Consider the following 22,038-nt stretch of genomic DNA (forward strand, 5'->3'; position numbering starts at 1 on the left):
GATAGAGGACTGAAACTCAGAACACACACTGAGAAAGGAAAAGAGCAAGAAAGCAAGCAACCCAGTTTTTAAAAAATAGCCTATACTCTGAAGTTTCAAAAAAAAGAAATAAAAAATGGCTAATATCTCAAAAAATGTTCATTATCCTTAGAAATTGTAGAAATAAAAATGAAAACAAATTCAAGAATTCGTTTGTAATGGCTAATCTTGATTATCAACTTGACTACACCTGGAATTAACTAACACCCAAGTGCCTGGGTACACATTTGAGGGAATTTTCTTCTTAATTAAATCACTTGAAGTGGGAAGACTCACTTTTAATCCAGAACTTTTGAGGTGGGAAAATCCACCTTTAACCTGGGCCACAGCTTCTGCTGGCAGCCTATATAAAGCACATGGAAGAAATAAGTGCTGTTCTTTGTCTGCTTGAGCTTGCTCTTAATCTTGCTGGAAAATGCATTCCCTCATTAGCATTAGCACTACTTCTTTGGAATTTTGATATATACTGAAGAGTAGCTTAGGCATCTAGTCTCATGGACTGAACAACTACTGGATTCTTGGACTGTCTGTTGGTAGACAACAATTGTTATACTAGGTGAACCACAGCCTGCAAGCCATTCTAACACATAGGTATATAAATGAATGTATACCACTCCTCAGCATATGCCAAAACGACTCCACATCATAATTCATAGATCACAGCCACATTCATTGCTGTTCTAATCACAATAGTTAGGAAATAGAAATAATCTAAATATCCTCCAACTAAAGAATAAGTAATGAAAATATAATATTTACAGACTATAAAATTCTACCTAGCTATAAAGAAAAAAAATGAAATCATGAAATTTGCAGGTAAATGGATAAACGTAGAAAACATTATATTGAATAAGGTAACCCAGACCTAGAAAGACAAATGCCCCATGATTTATCTGTGAATACTAGCTGCAAATCTTTAGATTTGGGTATATAACCTAGAGCAAATGCAAATATCAGAATTAGAGATGGAATTAGTAGAAAACAGTTGCTATGAAAATGGAAATGAGAAACTGGTCAGGGAAACTTGGTTGGGGAGTGCAGAGGGGACAACAGAGTAGGAAGTAGGAGTGACAAATGACAGTAGTATATTTGTCAATGCCATAAGGAAGCATTTTATGTTCATTTTAAATTATATAAAATACCAAGTTTATATGCATATATAGATATATTTGCTTTAATTGAAATTATAGCACTTGGGGTGGTAATGTTCCCTGCCCAAACCATAGGCAAACAATAGCCCTAATACCAGACATGGTAAACCTACCTTGAAATTCCAAGAGACCCCCTAAAACATAGTTTATTGATGTCACCCTAGTGGAAAAAGAAGATAGTGCACTATTGCTGAAGGCATAATACTCCCGACAAAGGACATGGAGGAGAACCTACCACTGCCAGTTTGCTAAACCAGTATAATTTCTAATTGCATTCTAAACACTTACCTTTATAGCTACAGGTTAATAATGTGCGCTCTCTCTCACTCTCTCGCTCTCGCTCTCTCTCTCTCTCTCTCTCTCTCTCTCCATTCAAGAAGCTTCTCTTTGCAGCTAATAGATATAATTGTAGAAAGCCACCACTGACCATAACACAAAGAATTACTAATCAGGGTGGGCATCCACAATTGATATATTAAAAAAAAAAAAAAACTCTATACTTAAGACCAAGGGGGCATTATAGAAGAAGGGGCAGAAAGACTGGAAAAGCCAGAGGACTAGGACACCTACTACAAGAGTTTCCTCATCTTTTTTAAAAGAGGACACAAGTAGGAAAGTAGAGGGATTTCAGATATATTGTATAAAATTGTCAAAATAAAACAAAATATATTATTTAAAACATTACAATAGTTTTTCTTTATACATATTTAGAATATAGTTTTCTCAAATACATTATTTAAAATAAGTCAAAATCTAAATGACAGTTTTAAAGAAGACATTCAGTTAAACATAATTGAAGAAAACAAATTTCATCCACATAAAAGTGAAATGTAGTTTATTACATACCACAGCACTCTGGGCACTTGGGATGCTTCAGGACATTTATGCCATACCCTGGAAAGCAGCGGTTCACCCACACCATCTGAAGGGTTCCCTCAATGTAGTATATCTCAGGCAGTGGCTCCGCACGCTTGCCCAGGACTTCTACTTGCTGAATGAAGAATCTCTCTATGAGATTTTTAGCCTGTATTAGGAATAGAATTTGAAATATTAATCAGCTATGAGCTAATATAATTCAGATCAAACAATGCAAAAAAAACTGTCAAAATCTGTATCTTCAATTTATAAGATATACATAACATGCAGAAAGTACACCCCTATTGCAAACACTTCAAGTGTTTCCAGATGAACTTCTATCTCTATATGTGATAATAGAAAGAAATAATTTGTATTTAACACCTTTCAGTCCTTTTGGACTTTGAGTAATTTACAGATAGGCAACTGAGAAAAATTAAGCAAGCTGTTAAAAATTAAACATAACTATAAAATTAAGTATAGCTAAAGTATTTAATAAGTCACCAAGAAGTGTTCTTCTACTCTCCCCTTCCTTATTTTATGAAAGAAAATCAGGCTTAGGAACAAGATAAACTGTGGTGAGTTCTGGCTCTTTGTTACAAACTCAACTTAGAAAACAGTGAGGTATCATTTGATAGATAACCAGCATGATACCTACAATACTGGCTCTGATTGGCTGCTAAGAACAGAAGGAGGTTGTGTGTTACTCTGTGGAGTCACAGTTCTACATGAAATACAAAACAAGTTCATGAACTCAAACCCACTGCAAACCAGTTAGTTTCTTCTGAAACAAGACCATGTACCTCCAGTCTAATCAGCAGCAAGGATAACTGGGTGCACTGCTTTTCAGGCTCAACTTGTCTGACTACTTTGAATACCTTCTAGAGTATATTATTTCCATGAAAACCCGAGAGCTATTAAACTTTTTAAAATAAACCACATTCAACATAAACATCTTATTTCACTATTGCTCAATTATTTACATTTTCACATATTAAATATTTTCTAACTTTTAAAAGATCAATCCAATGATTTTTTTTTTTTTACGTTTTACTTGGTCAAAGAAATTTTTTTGGTTAAGGAAGTACTTAAAGAATTAGTTACAGGGGGCTTGTGAGTTGGCTCAGCAGTTAAGAGCACTTGCTGCTCTTACAGAGGACTTGGCTTCCATTCACAGCATCCCAATGTCAGCTCCTAGCTTCCTGTAACTACAGTTCCAGGGATCTGAGATGCTTTTCTACTCCCCAGCACAGAGTGCATTTACACACATGCTGGCAAAACACTCATACACTTCAAATAGTTAATTATATACAACCTGATATCTAATTGCTAATATTTAAATGTGCTGATACAATTCAAAGTTTAAGGAGACACCTATAATCACTAAGAACCCTATGCAAAATAAAAGTAACCAAAGCCAAAAACAGAGAAAAACCCAATAATCTAGACTTAAGGTGTCCTGACAGAAACAAATCATACTGCTTTTCTCATTCCCCTCTAATAATGATAGACAAACACTTTATCATTTAAAAAATAGCATTAAGCAACTGAATAACAATTTCTGATACTTATTTTGATTGTACATATATCCTAATAGTTTTTATCTAAAGGTACACTGGAAATATTTTGTGCTAAGTGTTACTGGTTGGGACATCTTCTGGATATAAGCCCAGGAGAGGGATTGCAAGATCCTCCAGTAGTAGTATGTCCAATTTTCTGAGGAACTACCAGACTGATTTCCAGAGTGGTTGTACAAGCTTGCAATCCCACCAACAATGGAGGAGTGTTCCTCTTTCTCCACATCCTCGCCAGCATCTGCTGTCACCTGAATTTTTTATCTTAGCCATTTTGACTGGTGTGAGGTGCAATCTCAGGGTTGTTTTGATTTGCATTTCTCTGATGATTAAGGATGCTGAACATTTTTTCAGGTGCTTCTCAGCTATTCGGTATTCCTCAGGTGAGAATTCTTTGTTTAGCTCTGAGCCCCATTTTTAATGGGGTTATTTGATTGTCTGGAGTCCACCTTCTTGAGTTCTTTATATATGTTGGATATTAGTCCCCTATCTGGTTTAGGATAGGTAAAGATCCTTTCCCAATCTGTTGGTGGTCTTTTTGTCTTATTGACGGTGTCTTTTGCTTTGCAGAAGCTTTGCAGTTTCATGAGGTCCCATTTGTCAATTCTCGATCTTACAGCACAAGCCATTGCTGTTCTGTTCAGGAATTTTTCCTCTGTGCCCATATCTTCGAGGGTTTTCCCTACTTTCTCCTCAGTAAGTTTCAGTGTCTCTGGTTTTATGTGAAGTTCCTTAATCCACTTAGAATTGACCTTAGTACAAGGAGATAGGAATTGATCAATTTGCATTCTTCTACATGATAACTGCCAGTTGTGGCAGCACCATTTGTTGAAAATGCTGTCTTTTTTCCACTGGGTGGTTTTAGCTCCCTTGTCAAAGATTAAGTGACCATAGGTGTGTGGGTTCATGTCTGGGTCTTCCATTCTATTGCATTGGTCTACTTGTCTGTCGCTATACCAGTACCATGCAGTTTTTATCACAATTGCTCTGTAGTAAACCATGTTCTGGAACTCTTAACAATGGGAATGGGAATGTCTCTGACTATTTGGCTTGGAATCCTTTTCCTCCTAATGTGTTGACTTAATATGAGGGTATGTGTCTAGTCTTACTGTGACTTTTTACACTGCATTCAGCTGATATCCCCGTGGGGGCAAGAGGGAGGGGGTTCTTTTCTGAAGGTAAACAGAGGAGGAGTAGGTCTGGGGAAGAGTGGTGGATAGGAAAAATTGGAGGAGTGGAGGCTGGAAAACCCAGTTCACAATATAATATATAAGAGATGAATGAATTGAATGAGTACGTGAATAAATAGGTATAAAATAATCTACGGGGGAAAGATTATAGTAGTCATCATTTGAGGTCGCAATTAATACTTTTTAATGTGAAGGAAGGATTCTTAATTTTATCTTTCAAGAACAAGAAATATGAGTTTTCTTGATACTTGGTGAACAAATGAGAGGCAGAATGTCTAGGTGACTAAATAAAGTGACATAACAGACAACTGGGTAAAATGATAACTCAAAACTTGAAACCGTCTCTGCCATTTTTAGGAATATTGAAACAGGGATAATTTAATCTGGTATCTGAGTCTAGAGATTTTTGAAGAAAAGGTAAGTTCAAAGGCAGAACCAAAGAAATAAGAAAGGAAAGAACATAGCAACTTGACTTTAGTGGAACTTAAAATCTACTCCTAAGAAGCACAAGTTGAAGGATTTCAGAATAAACAACTAATAAGCACTTTATACTATAACAACATACTGGAATATGAAGCAAAATATCAAGAGCCTATGTTCACTCTATAATGTTACTGAAGTGGTGACTGCCTCATAAATACTGAAACTTAAAAAGATTAGGCTTTTTCCTCCTTGCCTTGAATCCTCACTGGGATCTTTATCACATTTTTAACTTCTATGGACACTTCAACTCAACACACATAGCTAGAAATTCAAAGCTACAATCATCTGTGAGTGAGAATATGTAGTGCCTCTCTGTCTTTCTTGGTCTTACAAAGAATGATTATTTCAAAACCCACTAACTGTTAAATGTGGTCAGGAAGAGGAGGACAAAATAAAGGAGGAAGTATAGGGATAACTAGAACCAGTGAAAAAATCATGGAAACCTACTACCAAACAAGCTTCCTAACAAATAGACACATATGTGTTACCCTATAATTGAAGGTGTTGAGTCTTTTCTGAACACCATAGAATATAAAGAAATACAGTGCCCAGTATTAAAGCTATTAGCCTGTGGGGTTACGCATGCTCTCCTCAAACATTATAGGCAACTTCCACTGCTCTTTAGAACTTGATAGAATGACCCTATTACAAATGCCATCAAAACTTGAGTCATAAAACATGAATAAATTAAGTGTATACCAACCTGAAAGCTTCATCCCTATTGGCTAGTTTTCACAATGCTGATTCTATGCAAACTACCAGGGGAGAAAAGCAATCATCAATCTTACCCATCTGTGAACCTCTGATATACAATAATGACTTGCCAGGCAATAAATACTGCAAAATTGGCATGAATGTTTCTGAATGAAGTTTAAAACACATGGTGAAACTCAAGTCTGGTGTTGTTAACTGGGTCAAAGTCCTATACCAGGCTAACTAATAGGCCCTAGGAATAACAGAATACTATTACTTGCCCAAGTGAAAATAATGTTATTAAACCAGCTCCCCTGCTTTAAATCCATAGGATTGTCCATCTCTAAACTTCTAAAATCACAAACTCTATAGGTTTGTAGATATGAAGTGCAGACAATAATTATAAACATGTTCATAAAATTCAAAAGACTTTAAATAGCACACAACTAAACACCTAAGTGAACTTAGAAAGGACAGGAATTAAAATTATCAAAGTCTACAAATGCAAAAAGTTTAGGGAAGACAATTCAGAATACAAACATACAGGTCAGATATAATAAGTTCCTGAACAGCAAAGGCTACACAGTGAGAAATTTAATCAAGAAGAAGTGTAGAGAATGAGAGAGCAAAGAGGGATGAAGGAAACCAAACAAAGAAAAATACTAAAGAAAATGTAAATGGAACAACATTTGGAAGGAAAAAATAGCCATATAGTAATTCCCATGGAAACCTTCAACAGAGATGGGGTAGAGGAATTAATAGATCATTCAATCAAAGAAAATGACAATTTAAAAAAAAAAAACCACAGAATTGGTGCATGGAAGATCTTTGAGGCACAATGAAAAAACAAAAGTCCATAAATAATGAGTATACATGGCGAAAAATGCCACGAAAGGCATAGAAAATATTTTCAAGAAAACAATAAAAGAAAACTTCCTAAATCTAGAGAAAGGGAAACCTATCAAAATATAAGAAGCTTACTGAACACCAAATGAAAAGGCCAGAAAAGATGGTACCCACCACACATTATAGTTAAAAGACTAAAAGCAGAATAAAGGATAGTGAAAGTAGCAAGAGAGAGGCCAAGTCACACACAATGGTAGACACATCAAAATAGCAACTCATTGATTAAAATACAAAGGCAGAAGTTCTTGGAAGTATTTAAAGTTCTAAAAGAACACAACATCCAACTAAGGCTATTATAACCAGCAAAACTTTCTTTCATAAGTTAAAGAAATAGAAATTCTCCATGATAGAAACAGGCTTAAGGTATATGACTACTAAGTCAACTCTACAAAGATTGGAAAGTTATACCTCAAACTGACAAGAAGAATAAACATATTCTAGAGACCACAGAGGAAAAATAATAATAGGACAGTCATTCAAAAGAAATTAAGAAAACAAAACAAAATATTCAAAACTAAAAAAATAAAATCCACATCTACCAATAATAACTCTGGATTTTACTTAATTACCTAATAAAAACAAGGTAAAATGACAGGATTTCTTTTTGCTGCCTCAAAGAAACACATTTCATCTTTATGGATAGACCCTATTTTAGAATAAAAGAGAAGACTGGTATTTCTAGCATGGAATGGAACTAACAAACAATCAGGCAAATCTACTCTAACATAAGACAAAAATGACTACTAGGACTTCTTAGAACACATAATGAAATCTCTTCATACTTTAATCAAGGAAATATTACAACTCTAAATATATACATTCCAATGAGGTACACTGAATTTCATAAAACACTAATAGGTTTAAATTAAATATTATAGATGTTATAAGTATATAAATATTTTATTAATAGATAAAAATTCACAGGTCCACTCGAACACAGTTATACTGGGCAACTTTAACATGTCACACACAACTTCCCAATATGTAATTCTGATTAAAAAATATAAGCACAGACACATTAAAAAATCAAAAGTACTGAACAGGCAACTATAGAACACTCCACCCAAACTCTAGAAATTCACATTTTTCTCAGCAGTCAATGAACTTTTTCCAAAACAAATCATATACTGGGGAAAAATAACTCACAATAAATATACAAAAAATGATGCTACATATTATATTCTAACAGGCAATCAAGAAAAACAACAGAAAATATAAAAAGTCATGGGATTAAAGCCTGTCATATGTAATATTTCATGGAGCACTAAAGCAGATTATAGAGAGAATATCTTGCACTGTATGAAAGCATCACCAGTCAATAAAATGCTGTTAGCCTATCAGCTTAGACAGGAACTATGGAGGTGGGAGTTCCAGGACACACAGAGCATTTCTGAGAATAGAGTCAGGTAAGGAGATTAGGAGATTAGCCCCAGACACAGAAGACAACCGTCATATAAAACTGAGGACCAAGAAACCAGCCATGTGGCATGACTTAGAATAAATTTAAGTTATGAGGTAGCTGGGGAAGAAGCAATGCTTTTGGCCTAGTCATTTTTTCTTTTTTTTAATTAGGTATTTTCTTCATTTACAATTCAAATGCTATCCCCAAAGCCCCCTATACTGTCCCCCCCCCCTGCTGCCCAACCCACCCACTCCCACTTCCTGGCCCTGGCATTCCCCTGTACTTGGGCATATGATCTTTGCAAAACCAAGGGCCTCTCCTCCCATTGGTGGCCAACTAGGCCATCCTCTGCTACATATGCAACTAGAGACACAGATCTGGGGGGAGGGGTACTGGTCAGTGCATATTATTGTTCCTCCTATAGGGTTGCAGACCCCTTTAGCTTCTTGGGTACTTTCTCTAGCTCCTTCATTAGGGGCCCTGTGTTCCAACCAATAGATGACTGTGAGCATCCACTTCTGTATTTGCCAGGCATTGGCATAGACTCACAAGGGAGAGCTATGTCAGGGTCCTGTCAGCAAAATCTTTATGGCATATGCAATAGTTTCTGGGTTTGGTGGTTATATATGTGATGGATTCCTACGTGGGGCAGTCTCTGGATGGTCTTTCCTTCTGTTTCAGCTCCGAACTTTGTCCCTGTAACTCCTTCCATGGGTATTTTGTTCCCCATTCTAAGAAGGAGCGAAGTATCCATGCTTTGGTCTTCCTTCTTCTTGAGTTTCATGTGTTTTGCAAATTGTGTGAAGGAGTTTCATGTATTTAGCAAATTGTGTCTTGGATATTCTACGTTTCTGGGCTAATATCCACTTATCAGTGAGTGCATATCATGTGTGTTCTTTTGTGATTGGATTACCTCACTCAGGATGATATCCTCCAGATGTATCCATTTAACTTCTGGTGGAATCACCATGCCTTACCTAAAGCTGTACTACAGAGCAATTGTGATAAAAACTGCATGGTACAGGGACAGACAGGTAGATCAATGGAATAGAATTGAAGGCCCAGAAATGAACCCACACACCTATGGTCACTTGATCTTTGGCAAGGAAGCTAAAACTATCCAGTGGAAAAAAGACAGCATTTTCAACAAATGGTGCTGCCACAACTGGCGGTTATCATGTAGAAGAATGCAAATTGATGCATTCTGATCTCATTGTACTAAGGTCAAGTCTAAATGGATCAAGGAACTCCACATAAAACCAAAGACATTGAAACTTATATAGGAGAAAGTGGGGGAAAGCCTCGAAGATATGGGCAAAGGGGGAAAATTCCTGAACAGAACAGCAATGGCTTGTGCTGTAAGATCAAGAATTGACAAATGGGACCTCATAAAATTGCAAAGCTTCTGTAAGGCAAAAGACACTGTCAATAACACAAAAAATGCCACCAACAGATTGGGAAAGGATCTTTACCAATCTTAAATCTGATAGGGGACTAATATCCAATATATATAAAGATCTCAAGAAGATGGACTTCAGAAAATCAAATAACCCCATTAAAAAATGGGGCTCAGAGCTAAACAAAGAATTCTCAATTGAGGAATATTGAATGACTGAGAAGCACCTGCATAAATGTTCAACATCCTTAGTCATCAGGGAAATGCAAATCAAAACAACCCTGAGATTCCACCTTACACCAGTCAGAATGGCTAAGATAAAAAATTCAGGTGACAGCAGATGCTGGCAAGGATGTGGAGAAAGAGGGACACTCCTCCATTGTTGGTGGGATTGTAAGCTTGTACAACCACTCTGGAAATCAGTTTGAATGTTCCTCAGAAAATTGGACATAGTACTACCGGAAGATCCAGCAATTCCTCTCCTGGTCATATACCCAGAAGATGTTCCAACTTGTAAAAAGGACACATGCTCCACTATGTTCATAGCAGCCTTATTTATAATAGCCAGAAGCTGGAAAGAACCCAGATGTCCCTCAACAGAGGAATGGATACAGAAAATGTGGTACATCTACACAATGGGATACTATTCAGCAATTAAAACCAATGAATTCATGAAATTCTTAAGCCTAGTCATTTATTCATGAAACATTAAGTCTCAGAGATCAAAGTGCACAGGTGAGAAAACAAAGTTACAGGTGACACAACAGGACTGACAGAGACTGGCAACATGCACTGGGCCTGAACAGGTCTGCACCAGATGGCGTCCCAGCACTTCAAAGAGAAATAGGTATGAACCCTCATCCCTAATCTAGATGCTATCTCAAACTGACAAGCACTTTTGAAGAAAAGGTCAGTTTTCTCCAACGGAGTCTCACTGGGTATAAAATCCACATTATGGGCAGACCCCATGCCCAGCACAGATAGCCAACACAATGGTAGTTTTAGACATGTTTCATTGCATAATTCTTTACTTGGGTACCTTTTAACTTACCTGTATTTTGCTTATCTATTACAGTTTATAATTTTTATTTTAGTGTGTTTGTCATGGTTTTTCTTTGATTTCATGTTTTCTATTTTTTTCTGTTTGTCCATTTGATTTGTTTTATACTGGCTTGTTTGTTCATTTATAGTCCTGTTTGTTTTCTAAGGACAGAGAGAAGGTACTAAGCTGGATGGTTATGGAGGTGCCAAGTAGCTGGGGAAAGACAAGGGCGGGAAAATTGTGATTAGAATATGCTGTATGTGCCCCTTCTGCCCATCCTTTCTGCTTGGGCAGACATCTAGCTGGTCTGCTCCAGTGAAGACACCATATCCTGACCCATCCTAGAGGACCCACTGCACTCAGAGCAGTTGGTAAGACCCCCCCCCCTCCTTAAAGTCTCAGAACTGCTGCTGGGAGCCTGCTAGACTCGGGATCCATCACCCACCAAATCCCCTGCCTTTCCGAATAACAGTCCCCTTCCATCTCTTCTGCCCAGTCCTTTATGCAGGGGCAGTCTCCTAGCTGGTCTGCTCCCATAAAGGCAACATATCCTAACCAATCCTAGAGGACCCACTGCACTCAGAGCAGTTGAGGATCCTCTACACTCAGAGCAGTTGAGGATCAGCTACACTCAGAGCAGTTGGACAACAGCTTGACTCCTCCACTGAAGACCCAACACAACAGTCTGAAGGTCTCCCAGGAGATCTACTGCAGCCAGAGCAAAAGATTAGCAGCTTCTCTGTCCCCGTGAAGCCCCAAGTTGGAAGCCCCACAGATGGTCTGCTATAGCCAGGGCCTCAGGCCTACCAAGAGACCTGAAGCAGCCCAGGGACAAAAGAGGCAGACTCCAAACAGTCACCCAGATGAACAAATACCAGGGATATACAGATGGTGAAATGCAAGAACAAGACCATAAGCAACAGAAGCCAATATACATGGGCATCATCAGAACACAGTTCTCCCACCACAGCAAGCCCTAAATACACCAACACAACTGAAAATCAAGAATCTGTCCTAAAATCCTATCTCATGAAGATAATAGAGTCCTTTAAGGAAGATATCAATAACTCACTGAAAGAAATACAGGAAAACACAGGTAAACAGGTGAAGGAATAGAATAAAGCAGTCCAAGACATAAAAGTATAAGTAGGAACAATAAAGAAAACGCAAATGGTGGCAAACCTGGAAATGGAAAACCTAGGAAAGAGGTCAGGAATTACCAACAGAATACAAGGGAAAAAAAGAGAGAATCTCAGGTGCAGAAGATACTGGAGAGGAGATTGACACAACTGTCAAAGAAATTCCAAAAAAAAAAAAAAACCTGCTAACCCAAAGCATCCAGGAAATTCAGGACACAATGAAAAGACCAAATCTAAGAATAATCAGAATAGAGAAGAACAAAGATTCCCAGCTCAATGGACCTGAAAATGTCTTCAACAAAATCACAGAAGAAAACTTCCCCAACCTAAAGAAAGAGATGGCCATAAAAGTACAAGAAGCCTATAGAACACTAAATAAATGGAACCAGAAAAGAAAATCTTCTCGTTACATAATAATCAAAACACTAGACACACAGAACAAAAAAAGAATATTAATAGCAGTAAGGGAAAAGAGCCAAGTAACATAGAAAGGTAGACCTATCAAAATTACACCAGACTTCTCAACAGAGGTAATAAGAGCCAGAAGAGCCTGGTCAGAGGTCATACAGACTCTAAGAGAACACAAATGCCTATCCAGGCTACTATACTCAGCAAAATATTTTGGAAAAACCAAAATATTCCAGGACAAAACCAAATTCAAACAGTATCTATCTGCCAACCCAGCCCTACAGAGGATCCTAGAAGAAAACTACAACATAAGGAAGGACTCTGCACCAAAGAAAGGACAACATATTAAGCATCTTACAACAAAGCCAAAAGGAGAGAACCACAAACACATAAACCCACCTAGACAAACAAACATATCAGGAATCAACAGTTATATCTCTTTAACATCTCTGAATATTAATTAACTCAACTTACCTATAAAGACATAAGCTAACAGACTGGATACACAAACAAGATCCAGCATTTTGCTGCATATAAGAAGCACACCTCAATAACAAAGACAGTTTCTATCTGAGAGTAGCAGGATGGAAAAAGGTCTTCCAAGAAAATGCCCCTGGAAACAAGCAGGAGTTGCCATCCTAATATACAATAAAATAGACTTTCAACTAAAAGATATCAAGTGTGATGAAGGACATTTCATATTCATCAAAGAGAAAATCCACAAAGAGCATGTCTCAGTTCTGCACATCTGTGCCCCCAAATGCAAGAGCACCCACATTCATAAAAGAAACTTTACTCAAAACACAATAATAGTCAGAGACTTCAACACCCATTCTCACCAATAAACAGGTTATTGAAACAGAAACTAAGCAGAAACACAGTGAAACTAAGAGAGGTTATTAACAAAAACATTTCACCCTAAAACAAAAGAATACACCTTCTCCAAAATTGACTATATAATTGGTCTCTCTCTCATACACACACAGACTACAGAAAGCCCACATATATGTGGAAACTGAACAACTCTTTACTGAATAATTTGGTCAGGGAAGAAATTAGAAAGAAATTAAAGACATCCTAGAATTTAATGAAAATGTTGACCCATCATACCCAAACTTATGAGACACAATGAAAGCAGTGCTAATAGGAAAGTCCATAGCACTAAGTGACCTGGTAAAGAAACTGGAGAAATCTTACACTAACAATTTAAAAGCACACCTGAGATTTCTAGAACAAAGAGAAGCAAACTCACCCAAGAAGAGTAGAAGGCAAGAAATAGTCAAACTCTGGGCCAAAAACAAATAGGAAAATATATATATATATATATATATATATATATATATATATATATATCACAAAACCAAAAGCTGGTTCTTTGAGAGAATCAACAAGATAGATAAACCCCTAGCCAAACTAACTAAAGGGCCGAGAGGCAGTATCCAAGTTAACAAAAATCAGAAATGAAAAGGGAGACATAACAAGAGAAAGGGAGAAAATTTAAAAAATCATCGGATTCTCCTATTAAAGCCTATTCTCAACAGAACTGGAAATTTTAGATGAAATGGATGGTTTTCTAGACAGATACCACATACCAAATTTAAATCAAGAGCAGACAAATTATCTAAACAAGCCCATATTACATAAAGAAATAGAAGTCATTAAAAACCTTGAGTGTGGGCACTTTGCCCCTTCTTAGAATTGGGAACAAAACACCCATGGAAGGAGTTACAGAGACAAAGTTTGGAGCTGGGACAAAAGGATGGACCATCTAGAGACTGCCATACCTGGGGATCCATCCCATAATCAGCCTCCAAACGCTGACACCATTGCATACACTAGCAAGATTTTGCTGAAAGGACCCTGATATAGCTGTCTCTCGTGAGGCTATTCTTGGGCCTACCAAACACAGAAGTGGATGCTCACAGTCAGCTATTGGATGGATCACAGGGCCCCCAATGGAGGAGCTAGAGAAAGTATCCAAGGAGCTGAAGGGATCTGCAACCCTATAGGTGGAACAACATTATGAACTAACCAGTACCCCCTGGAGCTCGTGTCTCTAGCTGCATATGTATCAGAAGATGGCCTAGTTGGCCATCATTGGGAAGAGAGGCCCATTGGTCTTGCAAACTTTATATGCCTCAGTACAGGGGAACACCAGGGCCAAGAAGTAGGAGTGGGTGGGTAGAGGAGTGGGGGGGAGGGTATGGGGGGCTTTTGGGATAGCATTGGAAATGTAAATAAGGAAAATACCCAATTTTAAAAAAAAAGAAATCAGATGGCTATTAAAGTTGAGTTTTAAATTAATCCCGCCACTATACACTCACAATGGAAGAAATGTCAAGGATCTATGAAAAAAAACAAAAAACAAAAAACAAAAAAAAAAAACAAACAAAAACAAAAAAAAAAAACTTGCAACCAAAAAAGAGCCCAGGGTCAGAAGGTTAAGTGCAGAATTCTATCAGACCTTCAAAGAAGACCTGATACCAATTTTCCTCAAACTATTCCATCAAATAGAAAGAGAAGAAACACTACCTAACTCATTCTATGAAGCCACAATTACTCTGATTCCTAAACCACACAAGGACCCAACCAAAAAAGAGAACTGCAGACCAATCTCCATTATGAATATCAATGCAAAATTACTCAAAAAAATTCTTGCAAACCTAATCCAAGAACACATCAAAACCATCATTCATCATGATCAAGTAGGCTTTATCCCAGGTATGCAAGGTTGGTTTAATATACGAAATCCATGAACATAATCCACTATATAAACAAAATCAAAGAAAAAAATCACATGGTCATCTCCTTAGAAGCAGAAAAAGCATTTGACAAAATAAAAGTATTAGAGAGATCAGAAATTCAAGGTTCATACCTAAAATAATAAAAGCAATTAACTGCAAATCAACAGCCAATATCAAATTAAATGCAGACATACTTGAAGCAATCCCACTGAAATTGGGGACAAGACAAGGATGTTCACTCTCCCCATATCTATTCAATATAGTACTCCAAGTGCTAGTTAGAACAATAAGACAACAAAAAGAGATCTAGGGGATACAAAATGGCAAAGAAGAAATAAAAGTATCACTGTTTGCAGATGATATGATAGTATACATAACCGACCCCAAAAATTCTATCAAAGAACTTCTGTAACTGATAAACAACTATAGCTAAGTGGCCAGATATAAAATTAACTCAAATAAATCAGTACCCTTCCTTTATACAAAGAATAAAAACAGACTGAGAAAAAAATTAGGGAAACAACTCCCTTCACAATAGCCACAAATAATATAAAATATCTTAAGGTAATTCTAACCAAACAAGACCTGTATGTCAATAACTTCAAGTCTCTCAAGAAAGAAATTGAAGATCTCAGAAAATAGAGAGATCTCCCATGCTCATGGATTGGCAGGATTAACATAGTAAAAATGCCCATGCTACCAAAGGCAATCTATAGATTCAAAGAAATCCACATCAAAATCCTAACATGATTCTTCAAAGACATCAAAAGAGCAATTCTCAAATTCATATAGAAAGGCAAAAAAACAAAAAAACAAAAAAGCAAAAAAATACAAAAAAAAAAAAAAAACAAACCAACCACAGAATAGTGAAAACAATTCTTAACAATAAAAGGATGTCTGGGACAATCACCATCCCTGATCTCAAGCTTACTACAGAGCATTAGTGATAAAAACTGCATGGTATTGATATAGAGACAGACACATTGATCATTGGTATAGAATTGAAGACCCAGAAATAAAACCACACACTTACAGACACTTGATCTTTGACAAAGATGCAAAAATATACAATGGAAAAGAGAACATATTTTCAAAAAATGCAGCTGGTCTATCAAACTATATGTATATAGAAAAATAAAAATAGACCCATATTTGTCACCCTGTACAAAGCTCAAATGCAAGTGGCTCAAGGTCCTCAACCTAAAACCAGATACACTGAATCTGATAGATGAGAAAGTGTGAAAGAGCCTTGAACTCATTGGCACAGGGTGAAATTTCCTAAACAGAACTCCAATGTGGCTCATGCTCAAGATCAAGAATTGATACGTGGGACATCATCAAACTGGAAAGCTTCTGTACAACAAAGGACAGAGTTAATAAGACAAATCAGCAACCTACAGACTGGGAAAAGTCTTCACTAACCCCACATCCAATTGAGAGCTAGCTAATCACAAAAAAAATCAAACTATGGGGTATACAACTAAACCGAGATTTCACCTTACAACTATCAGAATGGCTAAGATAAAGACCAGAGGTGACAGCACATGTTGGCGGGGATGTAGAGAAAGAGGAAAATTCCTCCATTGCTGGTCAGATTGCAAACTGATACAACCACTCTGGAAATCAATCTGGAGGTTCCCCAGAAAATTGGAAATAGAACTACCTGAAGATCCAGCTATACCACTCTTGGGAATATACCCAAAAGATGCCCCACCATGCCACAGGGGTATGTGTTCTACTATGTTCATAATGGCCTTATTTGTGATAACCAGAAGCTGGAAACAACCTAGATGTCCTAGGACAGAAGAATGGATGTGGAAAATATGGTTCATTTACATATGGATTACTACTCAGCTGTTAAGAACAAGGACATCCTGACTTTTCAGGTAAATGGAACTAGAAAATATCATCCTGAGTGAGGTAACTCAGACCCAAAAGGACATGCATGGTATGTACTCATTAATAAGTGGATATTAGCCAAGAAAAAAAAAGTACAGAGTACCCAAGATACACTCCACAGAACTTAAAAAGTTCAACAAGCGGAAGTGCCCAAGTGAAGACACCTTAATCCCACATGAGAGGGAGAAGAAAGCAATCACAAGTGGTGAGGGAGGGAGGGACCTATGATGGAAAGTGGATGGGGGTGAGGAGGGCAGGCAGGAGTGGGGGAAAGAGGGGAACCGGATCTGGTATTGGGGGAGAGAAAATGACTGAACCCCTGAGGGCCAGAAGAAAGAATAGAAACAGGAAACCTCAGGAGGTAGGAGGTGGGGGACCTTCCAGAATGCACCTAAGATCTGGGAGGTGAGAGACTCTCAGGACTCAAAGGGAGGGATCATAGATTAATTACCCAACAGCAGGGACAGTAGGGAACCTATAGAGTCCACCTCAAGCAGGAAGACTGGGCATCAAATTCGGGAAAGGAGGCCATCCCACAGTCACACATCTGACCAATAACTGCTCTTGTATGAAAGAATTACAGTAATAGAAATGGAGAGGAGCCTGTGGAAAAGAAGGCCCAGCAACAGGCCAAAGTGGGTTCCAGCTGAAGGGGAGGTCCCAAGGCCTATTACTGAGGCTATGGAGCACTCACAAAAAGGGACCTAGCACGACTGCACTCTGGAAAACCCAACAAGCAGCTGACAGAGTCAGATGCTGATATTTGAAACCAACCAATGGATAGAAGCAGCTAAACCCTGTTGTTGAACTAGGGAAGGCTGAAAGAAGCAGAGAAGAAGGATAATCCTATAGGAGGACCAGTAATCTCAATTAATCTGGACCCCCAAGATCTCTCAAACACTGGACCACCAAACAGGCAGGATACACCAGCTGATATGAGGCCCCCAACACACTTGCAGCAGAGGACTTTTAGGTCTGTGTTCATTCAGAGATGATACACCCAACCCTCAAGAAGACTGGAGGCCCCAGGGAGTTTAGAGGTCAGGTGGGTTTGGGGTGGGAACATTCTCGTGAAGACAGGGGGTGGGGAGGAGGTATGGGATGTGGAACAGTTGGAGCATGGAGGAGAGAATAAAATGTGGCGTGTAAATAAATAGATAAATAAAATTTTAAAAAAGAAAAAAGAAAATGTATGTAAAACAAATATTTAAAAAAAATAAAGTAAAACTGTACCACTTAATGCTGTGTTAGGCTCTAAACAAATAAAAAATAAAAAAATTCTACAACTGAGTGAAAATTAAAACACAATATATCAAAATCTATCAGACAAAATGAAGACAGTGCTAATAGTGCTTATGGTCCTAAGCACCTGTATTTAAAACCTGAGATCTCACATAGCTTCTAAGTTTACAACCTCAGAGAACAAGAATAAACCAAACCCCAAAGCTGTAGACAGTGAGAAATAATTAAGATTAGGGCATCAACTAACAATATAAAAACAATAACAAAAAGAATTAATAAAATTAAGAGTTGTTTCTTTGAAAAAAAATAAACAAGAATGACAAGCAAGCCCTTGGCCAAATTATCCAAGAGAGAAGATCCGAATTAACAAAACTATAAATAAAAAAGAAGACATTGCTACAGATACTTAGAGTTTCTAATGATGGAATAAACACCATGACTAAAAGCCACTGAAGTTTACTTCAGCTTACTTTTCCAAATCACCATCCATTATCTAAGGCAGTCAGGGCAGGAGCCCAGATGCAGAAATTAAAGCAGAAGCCATGGAAGAATGCTGCTTACTGACTTGCTCCCCAAGATTGTTCAGCCTATTTTCTTATACACCCCAGGAGTTGCACCATCTGAAATTGTGTTTGTTGTATTATTTTAGAAAGTCGAATATATTCAAGCACTTATGCTTAAAAGCAGTGCTCAATTATGAAGCCATTGTTATCTTGATAATAAAACCAAAGATATGATAAAAACAAAATTATAGAACAATATCCTTGATGAACATAAAAAAATTCTGAATGAAATACTTGCAAATTGAATTCAAAAATTATATCACAAAAATCATGTATCATGATGAAGTTGGGTTTTTTTCCAGCAATGGAGAAATGGTTTAATAAATTCATCACATTAATGGACTAAACTACAAAATTACATGATCATCTCAATATATGGAGAAGATGCCTTTGACAGAATCTGGCACAACTTTATGATGTCATGGAGAAACAAGTGATCAAGAGAGGATAACGCAACATAATAAAGGACATATATGCAGAATATATAGTCAGCATCATTCTAACCGGATAAAAACTTAAGTCATTGCCAGTCAGAAGGGAAATAAGGCAAGGTGTCTATTCTCCTTCCACCTGCCTAACACAGCAGTTGAAAATTAAGATAGAAAATAAAACATGAGAAGGCAGTAAACAGTATATAAATAAGGAAAATAAAAATATGTCTATTTGCAGATAATATGACTATATACATAAGAGATCCTACAGTATCCATCAGAAACCAGAGCTTATTTAAAAAAAAAAAAAGGTTTCAGCAAAGTGGCAGGGTACAAAATCAACACAAAATATACAGCCTTCTCATATATGAAAGCTAAAAATATTGGAAAAGGAATCTGGGAAATAATCTTATTCACAGAACCTAGAAAATATTAAAATAACCTTGGAATAAACCTAATAAGGAAAAAAGAGAGCCTTTTAATTATAATTTTAAGACATTGAGAAAAAGATATTCCATGACTGCAGATTGCAAGAATTAAAATGTTAAAACAGCCATTCTATCAAATGAAATTTACAGAAACAATATGATATGATCAAAATCCATTAAAAAAACAACCTTAATATTTATATTATATGCAAACACACACACCCACACACACACACACACACACACACACACACACAACACACACACACACACACACATACACACACATACACACACACACACACACACACACACACACACACACACACACATACACACACACACACACACACACACACCCACACACACACACACACACACACACATACACACACACACACACACACACACCCCACACACACACACACACACACACACCAAGGTCATCTGAGCCATAAGGAGACTACTAGAGGGATTACCATTTCTGATTTCAAGTTGTACTACATATTCACAGTAATAAAAACACCATTGCACTGCCAAACATGCAAAAAACAAGTAAATACAACTGAATATTATCAACTGAATTTGAAAGGAGTACCCAGGGTTGGAGAAGTGAGACCATATACTGCTCTTGCAGAGGACACAGGTTCTAGTCCCAGCATCCACACAGGATACTCCAGCTCTAAGGAGATCCAATGCCTCTGTCTCCACAGACAATGCACTCCTATGCACAGATCACAGATCAATAAAGTTTAATAAAATTAAATCTTTAAAAGAAATGGGCAATTGTATTCTCTTAATAAAAATGTATTTTGTATACAAGAATAAGCTATTTTTTTTAAAATGTTTACAATACTTTTGATCATAAAACATGTATGACGTTTCTATAGTAGATATACTACAAGTTAAAAACACTAAAGTATAATTAAGGAAAATTAAAGAGGAGATAAATAAAAAATTAATACATTCATAAATAGGAAGAACAAATGTATTCAAAGTCCCAATTATGACCAAATACATTTAAAAATATCATGTCCTGCTAAACTTAATTTAAGTATATTTGTGTGGAATTATTGATTTTTGTACTGCTTCAGAAGTGACAATAAAAACAGACCCAGTAATTTTGAGTAAGAATAATTTCAAAGGGCCCAAAGAACTTGATTGATTTGGTAAATAGCTATAGAATAAAAACAGTAACTCTTCCTGGAGTAAATACAGTCAGTGAAACTGAGCAGAGGTTGGAGACAGACTGACCAATAGGTTCAGATTATTGCCCAAGGGTGAGGGAAAGTGAAAGCTACGCCAATTAATAGAAGAAAAGCCTGGAAACTGAGGGGGGAAATGAACCTCAATCCTTCCTTACGTCATATATGACTTTGCATTATATTACGATATAACTTCGTAAAGGGGAACAGAAATACTGTCACCTGGAACAACGTGCACAGTGCAACACTTCTCTGACCACAAGCATGCCTGTGAGTCTACCACTGCTGATGCAAGATGATGTAGTCTCTCCCATTTGAAGCCAGCCTGAACTACATGAATTCTGGGAAACACTGAGGTGATATATTGAGACACTGTCTCAAAAACAAAACAAAACAAAAACAAAACAAAACAAAACATAACAAAGACAGCTCTGTGTCCCGTATGTACCATGTGATTAAGAATTCCACATGCCTGGGGACTAATATGCAATATATACAAAGAGCTCAAGAAGCTGGACTCCAGAAATTCAAATAACCCCATTAAAAAATGAGGTTCAGCTTCTGGCTATTATAAACAAGGCTGCTATGAACATAGTAGAGCATGTGTTCTTCTTACCGGTTGGGACATCTTCTGGATATATGCCCAGGAGAGGTATTGCGGGATCCTCCGGTAGTACTATGTCCAATTTTCTGAGGAACCGCCAGACTGATTTCCAGAGGGGTTGTACAAGCTTGCAATCCCACCAACAATGGAGGAGTGTTCCCCTTTCTCCACATCCTCGCCAGCATCTGCTGTCACCTGAGTTTTTGATCTTAGCCATTCTGACTGTAGTGAAGTTGAATCTCAGTGTTGTTTTGATTTGCATTTCCCTGATGATTAAGGATGTTGAACATTTTTTCAGGTGCTTCTCTGCCATTCGGTATTCCTTAGGTGAGAATTCTTTGTTTAGCTCTGAGCCCCATTTTTTAATGGGGTTATTTGATTTTCTGGAGTCCACCTTCTTGAGTTCTTTATATATATTGGATATTAGTCCCCTATCCGATTTGGGATAGGTAAAGATCCTTTCCCAATTTGTTGGTGGCCTTTTTGTCTTATTGACAGTGCCTTTTGCTTTGCAGAAGCTTTGCAATTTTATGAGGTCCCATTTATCGATTCTTGATCTTACAGCACAAGCCTTTGCTGTTCTATTCAGGAATTTTTCCCCTGTACCCATATCTTCGAGGCTTTTCCCTACTTTCTCCTCTATA

At 37.3% G+C, this 22,038-nt stretch overlaps 1 protein-coding gene across 4 annotated transcripts in view; it reads right to left on the reverse strand.

Annotated features, from left to right (window-relative positions):
* The window catches only part of Zpbp (zona pellucida binding protein), a 184,600-nt gene that overhangs the window by 70,862 nt on the left and 91,700 nt on the right, over positions 1 to 22,038 (reverse strand). For all 4 annotated transcript variants that reach the window (XM_030246152.1, XM_006514755.4, NM_001185153.1 and 1 more), the window contains one exon: positions 2,037 to 2,214. In XM_030246152.1, coding sequence (XP_030102012.1) covers positions 2,037 to 2,214 — 178 coding nt within the window. The remainder of the gene's footprint in view (positions 1 to 2,036; positions 2,215 to 22,038) is intronic.

Source organism: Mus musculus, chromosome 11, assembly GCF_000001635.26.
Source record: "Mus musculus strain C57BL/6J chromosome 11, GRCm38.p6 C57BL/6J".
NCBI classification, from domain to species: domain Eukaryota; kingdom Metazoa; phylum Chordata; class Mammalia; order Rodentia; family Muridae; genus Mus; species Mus musculus.